This window comes from Colobus angolensis, unplaced genomic scaffold, assembly GCF_000951035.1.
Source record: "Colobus angolensis palliatus isolate OR3802 unplaced genomic scaffold, Cang.pa_1.0 Scaffold74, whole genome shotgun sequence".
NCBI lineage: Eukaryota > Metazoa > Chordata > Mammalia > Primates > Cercopithecidae > Colobus > Colobus angolensis.
Window position 1 is genome coordinate 4104560 of NW_012121154.1, and position 10789 is coordinate 4115348.

A 10789-nucleotide genomic window follows, 5' to 3' on the forward strand; every position below is an offset into this window, starting at 1 on the left:
CTCCACCACCACCACCTCCTCCCCCACCACTTCCTCCACCAACTTCACCTAAACCAACTATTCTTCCTAAAAAAAAGTTAACAGTTACAGCTCCAGTGACTACAGCTACACCTCTGTTTGATGCTGTTACTACTGTAGAGACCACAACTGTTCTGAGAAGTAATGGATTACCTGTTACAAGAATATGTACCACTGCACCTCCTCCTGTTCCTCCTAAGCCATCTTCAATTCCATCTGGACTTGTATTTACCCACAGGCCTGAGCCAAGCAAACCTCCAATCGCCCCCAAACCAGTGATTCCTCAGCTTCCGGCAACTACACAGAAACCAACAGATATACACCCCAAACCAACAGGCCTATCTTTAACTTCAAGTATGACCTTAAATTTAGTGACTTCAGCAGATTATAAATTGCCTTCCCCTACCTCCCCACTTTCCCCGCACTCCAACAAGTCCTCACCAAGATTTTCCAAATCCCTCACAGAAACTTATGTAGTTATTACATTGCCATCTGAACCTGGGACTCCAACAGACGCTTCTGCTAGTCAAGCAATTACCAGTTGGCCCTTGGGATCACCCTCCAAAGATCTGGTTTCTGTTGAATCTGTGTTTTCTGTAGTTCCTCCTATGACAGCTGTAGAAGTTCCAAGTTCATCAGAACAGACCTATATCTCTGGAGCTTTACAGACATTTTCTGCTACCCCTGTCACAGCACCCTCTTCATTTCAAGTAGCTCCCATGTCAGTTACACAGTTTGTCACTACTGAAGTTTCCAAGACTGAGGTTTCAGCAACCGGAAGTACAGCTCCTAGTGTTGGTCTCAGCAGCATTTCCATAACAATTCCTCCAGAGCCTCTTGCTCTAGATAACCTACATTTAGAGAAGCCTCAGTATAAAGAAGATGGAAAATTGCAACTTGTTGGTGATGTAATTGATTTGCGTACAGTACCAAAGGTAGAAGTTGAAACAACTGATAAATGTATTGATCTTTCTGCTTCTACAATGGATGTGAAAAGGCAGATCACAACAAATGAAGTTTATGGGAAACAAATTAGTGCTGTCCAGCCCTCTATTATAAATCTTAGTGTAACATCATCAATAGTGACTCCTGTATCTCTGCCCACTGAGACAGTGACCTTTGTCACATGCACAGCTAGTGCAAGTTACACTACTGGCACAGAAAGCCTAGTGGGTATAGAACGTGCAATGACAACACCACTCCAGCTTACAACATCAAAGCATGCTGAGCCCCCATACAGGATACCAAGTGACCAGGTCTTTCCTATAGCTAGGGAAGAAGCGCCAATAAACTTATCTCTAGGTACTCCAGCACATGCAATGACATTGGCTGTTACAAAACCTGTCACTGCACCTCCTGTTGGTGTCACAAATGGATGGACTGATAGCACCATATCCCAGGGGATCACTGATGGGGAAGTAGTGGATCTCAGTACAACCAAGTCTCATAGAACAGTCGTAACCATGGATGAGTCTACTTCAAGTGTGATGACCAAAATAATAGAAGATGATGAAAAACCCGTTGACTTAACAGCAGGGAGAAGAGCTGTGTGCTGTGATGTGGTTTATAAATTACCGTTTGGAAGGAGCTGCACAGCACAGCAGCCTGCAACTACTCTTCCTGAGGATCGTTTTGGTTATAGGGATGACCACTATCAGTATGATCGATCAGGGCCATATGGTTATAGAGGGATTGGGGGAATGAAGCCTTCCATGTCTGACACAAATTTAGCAGAAGCTGGACATTTTTTCTATAAAAGTAAGAATGCTTTTGATTATTCTGAAGGAACTGACACAGCAGTAGATCTGACTTCAGGGAGAGTTACTACAGGTCAGTATGATGTGGCAGCAGACCTTTCCTTGAAATATAATTATGGTGTTCCTCATCTCATTTCAGGATGAAAATGTGGTTCCTTTTCCAGTTTTGTTACTTCTTCTCTTTCTTTGGATGTTTTAGCAGCATATTTTGGAGTACATGTGCGCTTTTGTTCCTTCATGTTAAAAAAAATTTTGTTCTGCTCAAAATCACCTGCATGTGCCTGCATGTTCAACATTGCTTTCATTCCGCATCTAATTAGGTTAACCTGTGGATTTGCATGCAGTCTCATTCATTATGTTCATCAAGATGAGAGGGTTTTCAAACTCAAAAAGCATCATTCATTCTGGGAACTGGACTATAACTCTGCCCTGTATTTCAGGTGAGGTAATGGATTATTCAAGCAAGACTACAGGTCCAGAAACACGACAAGTCATTTCAGGAGTTGGGATTAGTACCCCACAGTATTCCACAGCAAGAATGACACCACCGCCAGGACCCCAGTATTGTGTGGGGAGTGTTTTGAGGTCATCTAATGGTGTTGTCTATTCTTCAGTAGCAACTCCGACACCCTCTACATTTGCTATCACCACACAACCCGGCTCCATTTTCAGCACCACAGTGAGGGATTTGTCTGGTATTCATACAACTGATGCAGTGACTTCATTACCTGCCCTGCACCATAGCCAGCCAATGCCTAGATCGTATTTTATAACAACAGGTGCATCTGAAACAGACATTGCAGTAACTGGTATTGATATCAGTGCCAGCTTGCAAACTATTACTATGGAGTCTCTTACTGCTGAGACAATAGACTCTGTTCCCACTTTAACCACAGCATCTGAAGTGTTTCCTGAAGTGGTGGGAGATGAAAGTGCTCTTTTAATTGTCCCTGAAGAAGATAAACAACAGCAGCAGCTAGACTTGGAGCGTGAGCTCCTGGAGCTGGAGAAAATTAAGCAACAGCGCTTTGCTGAGGAATTGGAGTGGGAACGTCAGGAAATTCAAAGGTTCCGAGAACAAGAAAAGATCATGGTTCAGAAAAAGTTGGAGGAGCTGCAGTCTATGAAGCAACACCTTCTCTATCAGCAAGAAGAAGAGCGGCAAGCCCAGTTCATGATGAGGCAGGAGACGTTAGCTCAGCAACAGTTACAGCTTGAGCAGATCCAACAGCTGCAACAACAGCTTCACCAGCAGCTGGAGGAGCAAAAGATTCGGCAGATCTACCAGTATAACTATGATCCTTCTGGAACTGCTTCTCCACAAACCACTACAGAGCAGGCAATTTTGGAAGGTCAGTATGCTGCCCCGGAAGGCAGTCAATTTTGGGCAACTGAAGATGCAACCACTACAGCTTCAGCTGTTGTGGCAATTGAAATACCACAAAGCCAAGGATGGTACACCGTTCAGTCTGATGGTGTTACTCAGTACATTGCCCCGCCTGGTATCCTGAGCACTGTTTCAGAAATACCTCTAACAGATGTTGTTGTAAAAGAGGAAAAACAGCCCAAAAAGAGAAGTTCTGGAGCTAAAGTCCGAGGACAGTATGATGAAATGGGAGAAAATATGGCAGATGATCCCCGAAGTTTTAAAAAGATAGTGGACAGTGGTGTACAAACGGATGACGAAGATGCCACAGATCGGAGCTATGTGAGTAGGAGAAGGAGAACTAAAAAGAGTGTGGATACAAGCGTCCAAACTGATGATGAAGATCAGGATGAGTGGGATGTGCCTACTAGATCAAGGAGGAAAGCTCGTGTAGGGAAATATGGTGACAGCATGACAGAGGCTGACAAGACCAAACCCCTTTCCAAAGTCTCCAGCATAGCAGTTCAAACGGTAGCAGAGATATCTGTGCAAACTGAACCAGTTGGAACCATAAGAACACCCTCCATACGGGCACGAGTGGATGCCAAGGTAGAAATAATTAAACACATTTCAGCACCTGAAAAGACTTACAAAGGGGGCAGTTTAGGATGTCAAACAGAAGCAGATTCAGACACACAAAGTCCTCAATATCTGAGTGCCACATCTCCACCCAAAGACAAGAAACGCCCAACACCTTTAGAGATTGGTTATTCATCTCACCTCCGGGCAGATTCCACAGTACAGCTGGCTCCTTCCCCACCCAAATCCCCCAAAGTCCTTTATTCACCCATCTCACCACTTTCACCAGGCAAAGCCTTAGAATCAGCCTTTGTACCTTATGAAAAACCCCTCCCTGATGATATAAGTCCACAGAAAGTACTGCATCCAGATATGGCTAAAGTTCCCCCAGCAAGTCCTAAGGCAGCCAAGATGATGCAGCGTTCTATGTCTGACCCCAAGCCTCTGAGTCCAACAGCAGACGAAAGTTCCAGGGCTCCTTTTCAGTATACCGAGGGCTATACGGTAAGAGTGATTCTTTTCAGTTGGAAGGCCATGGATGAGTTGTTAATCATGTGTTTTCAGACTTTTAGGAGGCAATCAGGCTCTTGGTACCTTAGAAACCTAATACTAGATTAGAGTGAAGATTATTGCCTTAGAAATTTACACTATATGTGTGTGTGCGCGCGTGTGTGTAGAAAACCATACATTCCTTAAAAATACCAAAGAAAGAAAACATGTGAAAAAAATGATTTTATTATTTTAAGACAATGAAATCGAAAGTCTTATTCTTATATCAAAACCTCCCAAATGTCAACTGTAACTGTGATTTCAGTAAACATAATATTCATTTTCAGGCATTATAGGAAACATTAAACACATAATGCAAAAGGTGACTATAAATTTAGTCCATGGATATTTAGTGGGAGAGATCATCTGGTCAGTATCCTTTTCCTCCAGCCAGAATGTTTTCATTAAAAGGCTTGGAACACTTACTGGTCAAAAGAGAACATTTCTGAGGCAGGCAGATAAAAGTGTAATATAATCATCATAGTTCATCCATGCTTATTTTATTTCTGGCAACTTTATTAATCTAAACTCAGGTAAACCTTAGTCCCAGTGCTCACAGAAGCAAAAATAATTTTTCATGTTTCTTTGGATAATATAAATTAATTATTTTCAAATATATAGGTATGCTTCAAGGGGAAAAGAACATATACAGATGTATCTGTGAAGATCTGTATAACAGAGAATAAGAAATGTTGATAATCAGATATAAACCAGATATTTCCTACTTAAGAAAATCTAATATACATAACTATCCAGAAAGTGATTGACAGATATAATAGCTCAATTTAGAACAAGACTTCTGTTCAAATTAGAAGTTCCCCTAATGCATGATTACTGAGTTCTAGGTTTTGAACCCTGAAGCTTCTAAGTAGGTTTTTCTGAGATAGTGTTACATTTCCACTGACCCATATGTGTTAAACACTGGTTGTGGGCTGAAAAATATGTCATGATATATGACTCTAAGTCTACTTGTAGGTATATAGCCATCAGTGGTCCTAATAGTAAATTATAAATTTGTGTTTGTTTTCTAGTTTTCTAGTAGAATTGCATTATTACATATTTTTCTCAAGTAGTATAAGCTAAAAATAAAGCTGTCTTCACATCAAGGGGAGAGGTAATAACTATGGAATCAGGAAACCTCTGGTATATTGAGATTTCATCCGGTATACAGAGAATTATTTCATGCGTAGTGTTGTTTCCAGAATTTAATCTATTAATATTGTTGAAAAGTGATTTTTAACTTAGTTATAATATATAAGTTTTTTTTTTATAAGTTTGTTCTAGAAATTCACTTAAAGAGTTATGTGAACAACTTTGAAATATGATTTTTGGCAATATTTTCAAAGCAAGAGTGAAGACTTCCATTACTAGAAAGAACAGGCTTTCCAGGTGGAATATTTACTATTTACATAATATGTATCCCTGTACCCTTAATTCAAATGAACTCAGCTAACAAAGAGTCTCAAGTTATCAATATTTTTTTCCTCACAAAGTATGCACTTTGGATTTGGAAATGTATCCATTTGGAAATTGATACAATGGGTTGTAAAGGTTGTATTACTGATTGTGTCAGCAATATTGATAAGCTAATCATAAAGGAAGTTGAGTAGAATTAGCAAATAATACCCAGAATCTGAAAAACCCTAGGTGTTTTGAGCCTCAAAGCACAATTAGGTGGTTCTTTTTTCCAGTGGGTCAAGTTAAATCCATACTTTAATATGAAATAGTACAAATTCAAAGGTATTGTCTTATTACATGCACAGGTAGATCATTTTATACACAGGCAGTGTTTTTAACACTCTAGAGACTATGAGTCTAAGATGTGAATTTTATAATTTCTAGGCAAATGTCTAGACATACTTTGAGCCTATTTTAAAGGCTCTATCAGATTCTGAATCAATCCGCCCTCCTCCTGAAAGTGTTGAAAGAGGTTGCAAAGAAGAGGTCTGAGTCATGAAGATTGAGACCTCTGCTGGACCATGAAGAGAAAAATGGAGGTCATTGTAGCTAGAGGGAATAAATGGACAAAATTTCAGATTGATAAACAGACATAAAGCAAAGAGGAGGAGAAAAGGGTTTACTGTAAATACAACCAGAAAGTTGAGTGAGGGCCAGGTCAGGAGATCTAATCTGCTGCCTTACAAAGTTTGCATTTATTTCCTGTGACTATGAGGATCATAGACCAGAGCCACCATCATCTTTTATTTAGAATGTGCACAGCCCTTGGACTCCTTCTACACTTGCCTTCACTACCATCAATTCTCTAAATATCACCTAGAGTGATTTTTTAAAATGTACATCAGATTATATTACTTGCAGCATAGTTTAAACTCTATTAAGATCTCATCAAATTCAAAATACATTAGAAATTTCTTAACAAGGCCACATGTGATGTGATCTCTGCTTGTTTCTTGACCTTATTGGTCACTCTCCAAACTTTTTCCCCTCCTCACTCTGCTCCGACCGTAGGCCGTGCTGTTCTTTGGATGTGCCAACCTCACCCCCACCCAGGGCTCTTGTCTGTGCCTCTCTCTCCCCAGATATATGTATGCTCACTCCTACATACAGATTTCTGTTCAGAGTGCTGGCATTACAGGCGTGAGCCACCGCACCTGGCCCAGTGTTACAATTTTTACTTCTGTTTCCTGTTTGTTTTTCTTCCATTTTGTACATGGACCACACTATACTTTCTCCGTTTATTTCCATCTAGTATTTTTGCATGTATCTGTGGATTATCTCTAGCACCATGTTTATGAGGATTCCATAAACCAGAGCTCCAAAATGCCTTCCTTACGCCCTTTCTCTTTCTTCTGCACAATGAGACTGATTTACATCCTAACCCAGATGATCAATAACTTCAATCAGAAGGTTAGTGTAGCATGCTGTCTACAAAGTCGGGGAGAAAAGTGACATTATCTATTGCATAGCAATGTAAATTCAAAGAATTTTTTAGAGCTAGAAGTTACCTAATCTTGAAATAAATTTTCAAGATTTATCTCTCTTAAAGTATAACATTTTTCTTAGTGATTTTTCTATCAAAAAATAGTTTGTATATTTCAGAAATATCACATTTTGGCAATGATAGGATGCACTACTTTTTGTGCTAAAAAAATAGCTACAATTAAAATGTTATCACCTCTATGTGGCCTTAAAAGTACATAGGCTATTAATTGTTGAAGCTATTTCGTCCCCTTAGACTTGTTTAACAATTTTAGAAAGTTTTTAGTAATAGTCAAACTTCTTATTAAAATCTTTTTGTTCTAGTGTTTAAGCCAGTATCCTATTGCAAAGCAGATGGCATTCATGAGCTGATTTTTACAAGAATATGCTTTGCCTCACTGATTGCTGTTTTGATAGCTATTTTTAAAATTTTTGGAATCCTTTAATGTCTATTTCTGAAAGTAATTTCCATAACCTAAATTGAGAGATTGTATTTCTGTCAATTCTTCCAGAGTATAATGATTTAAGAAATAATGGCTCTGGTGGCCAAATGTGATTTGAATAATAATAATATTTATTAGAGGTTATTTTTCATTATTCTCTTTGACAAGCAATATAAGAAAGCAGTCTATTAAAACTAACTTTAAAACTATTTTATAATGGTGGTATTTATGTATGTCAGAAAAAAATCATATATTAAAGATTAGCTTTGTAAATAATAGAAGCCTCATCTTTCTATAGCTCTTACCTTCTTCATTATTAATGTTTTTCTCATGATATTTCTTCTTGATTAAAATACTGCCTTTTAACATCCAACTGTTTTAAAATTAAAATACAAAGTATTATTTTGAAGTACTTTTAAAAATAAATGGCAGTAAAATAATTCATAGTCATTAGTGATTGGAAAGATATTATTTAAAAAGCCAATTAAAACAAATGTACACAGGTATACAAATGTCAGTGAGTCAAAACCAGAAAGCTTTTAAGTTGATCTCAGCAATTTAGTATTCAGTAGTTAACATTGCTATTCACTATAATAAATATCTAAGGATTAATTTTGAAAGAAAACTTTTTATAAAGAAGGAAAAGATTTTCAGAAAAAAGTCAAATCATTTGTGTTATCCTTTCCAGAATCCAAATTTCAAAATAGGCAAATTAACACGATTCTGAGAAACAAATTATATTCTTATTGTTCATTAAAAGACTTCTGTCAAAAGCGTAAAACTAAATATTATGAAATGCCAGTTTAACATGGGAGGGTATTACTGAAACAGTTTAAAACCAGAGCGCTATTTAACAGTAATTACTTTCCTATGCATTTCAGCATATTAGTTTCTTAACAGTTCACTACCCTTTCTATTTCGAACATTGTGTACTTTATAATTGACTCAAGCAATGATGTGATCTCAGCTGATTGCAATCTCCACCTCCCGGGTTCAAATGATTCTCTTGCCTCAGCCTCCCAAATAGCTGGGAATACAAGCACCCGCTGTGATGCCCAGTTAATTTTTGTATTTTTAGTAGAGATGGGGTTTCACCATGTTGGCCAGGCTAGTCTTGAACGCCTGACCTCAAGTGATCCTTCAGCCTTGGCCTCCCAGAATGTTGGGATTACAGGCATGAGCCACTGTGCCCGGCCACACTTTTGTATATCTGTTTATATTTCTACACATTACTAATTATTTAGGATTCTATATTATGCTACATTAAGTCTTACTGGGAAAAACGAATAAGCAACTAAAAGGATTATAATATAAAAATTTGGAAAAGTGTGGGGTATATTTTGAAATATAAGATATATGACATCACAATTCTAATAATACTTGTTTGACACTTTAACATATTTAATATTATACCTTATTGATAGGCATATATTCATATACATATATACATTAAAACATTACTTTTATAGTCTCATGTAACTAATAAAATATTTTCACCTGCAGTTGCTTGGTTGCGATCCAAACCACTTGTTTTCTGTAGGCGTTATGTTTATTTTATTTCATATTTTAAAGATGAGGCATGTGAAGCCCAGATCCATGTCCTTTGCACACTTGTACCTACTCAACACCAATTTTATTTGCACTAAACAAGACCCCACTATTAACAGCTTTTTTTCTCCTGGTACTCTTAAGTGTTGCAAATTTTATGTAGAGTTTTAATTAGGAGAGAACTTGAACAAGTGTGGTGTGGTAAGGTGAGTCTTTTTCTAAATGTTTTGAGTTATTTTTGAAAAGTGTTATGGGTACATAGTAGGTGACTATAGACAGTAACAACTTAATTGTATATTTTAAAATTACATAAAGAAGGTAAGGTGAGTCTTAGATGAACTGGCTAAATAAACTGAAGTTCTTTAGCCTGAAGCTTTAAACAACAAAGGGATTTTCTTCTATTTTAATTTCACCTAAAGAACAAGTTGCAAAGAATTCAAATTAAAGCATTAAAAAAAACCTTAATGATTGAAAGCAATATAAGAAATCATTAATGCAGATTATAGAACTGATGTCTCAGTATGTTTTTGGCTGAAAAAGGAGTACTTCTAATTTTATAAAATGGCAAATAAGAGCTTAGCCCGTGAAGAATGATAAATAACTCTCTTGAGGGAGTAAAAGTTCATTAAAAATAGATTTGAAGCTAAAGATGATTATCCTTGCCATTTCCTCTTCCTTTCTTTCCAATCAAATGATTAAATATAAATGTGAGAAAAAATACAAATATTGTTTTAGCTCTCTAATACATCATTTTAACTACATGAAAAAACTACTAGATTGGATCAAATCTAAATGTCTGATCCATTAGATTTTTTTAAAATATTTTTTAGATTTTTGTGGGTACATGGTGTATATATTTATGGGGTATATAGGATATTTTGATACAAGCATACAATGTGTAATAATCACATCAGGGTAAATGGGATATCCATTTCCTCAAGGATTTATCTTTTGTGTTACAAACCATCCAATTATACTCTCTTAGGTATATTTCTAAATGTACAATTAAATTATCATTTTTTTTTTAAACATGACAGGAGCAAGGCAAGTCTCCATTGTTTTTTCTGACAAAATTCAGTGCTAATCAAAGAACTGTCTCCAGGCATAGGGGCTGCTAGTATGTTTTAGTCATTAGCTTCCTTAAACTGTAAGCTGAAACCATTGTTTAAAGTACCAATTAATGTTCATTGTAAAGAGTTTCAAAATACTTTTTCAAGGAGTCAACATCACAACATTAATTTCTCCTTTTGACATGAATAAATGTGCATAAATGTATTCAGTGTGACACATATTAAAATGATAGAAATCATTCTAATAAAAACAACAATGGTATTGTATTTAGAAAAACCTCTGCTGGTGATTTCAATCAGTTCACTTGTGGCAGGAGTCGCGCCTATAAATGCCCTCTCAACTGCACACCAACCAACATGCTCAGATTTCATTGATTATCCATTTGGAAAATTATCTAATCGGCCATTCATTTATACAGCCATTCTCATGGCACTGGATGTGTAGAACTGAGAATTGAAAGGAAAAGTTAACCTCTTAAAATGACATTTAGTAAAAATGTTTTTTTTTTTTTTTTTTTT

At 37.0% G+C, this 10789-nt stretch overlaps 1 protein-coding gene across 1 annotated transcript in view; it reads left to right on the top strand.

Annotated features, from left to right (window-relative positions):
* PCLO (piccolo presynaptic cytomatrix protein) overlaps positions 1 to 10789 on the top strand; it is a 406268-nt gene that overhangs the window by 206871 nt on the left and 188608 nt on the right. The window contains exons 6-7 of the mRNA XM_011927761.1: positions 9 to 1848; positions 2216 to 4224. Of these exons, the coding sequence (XP_011783151.1) occupies positions 9 to 1848; positions 2216 to 4224 (3849 nt within the window). The remainder of the gene's footprint in view (positions 1 to 8; positions 1849 to 2215; positions 4225 to 10789) is intronic.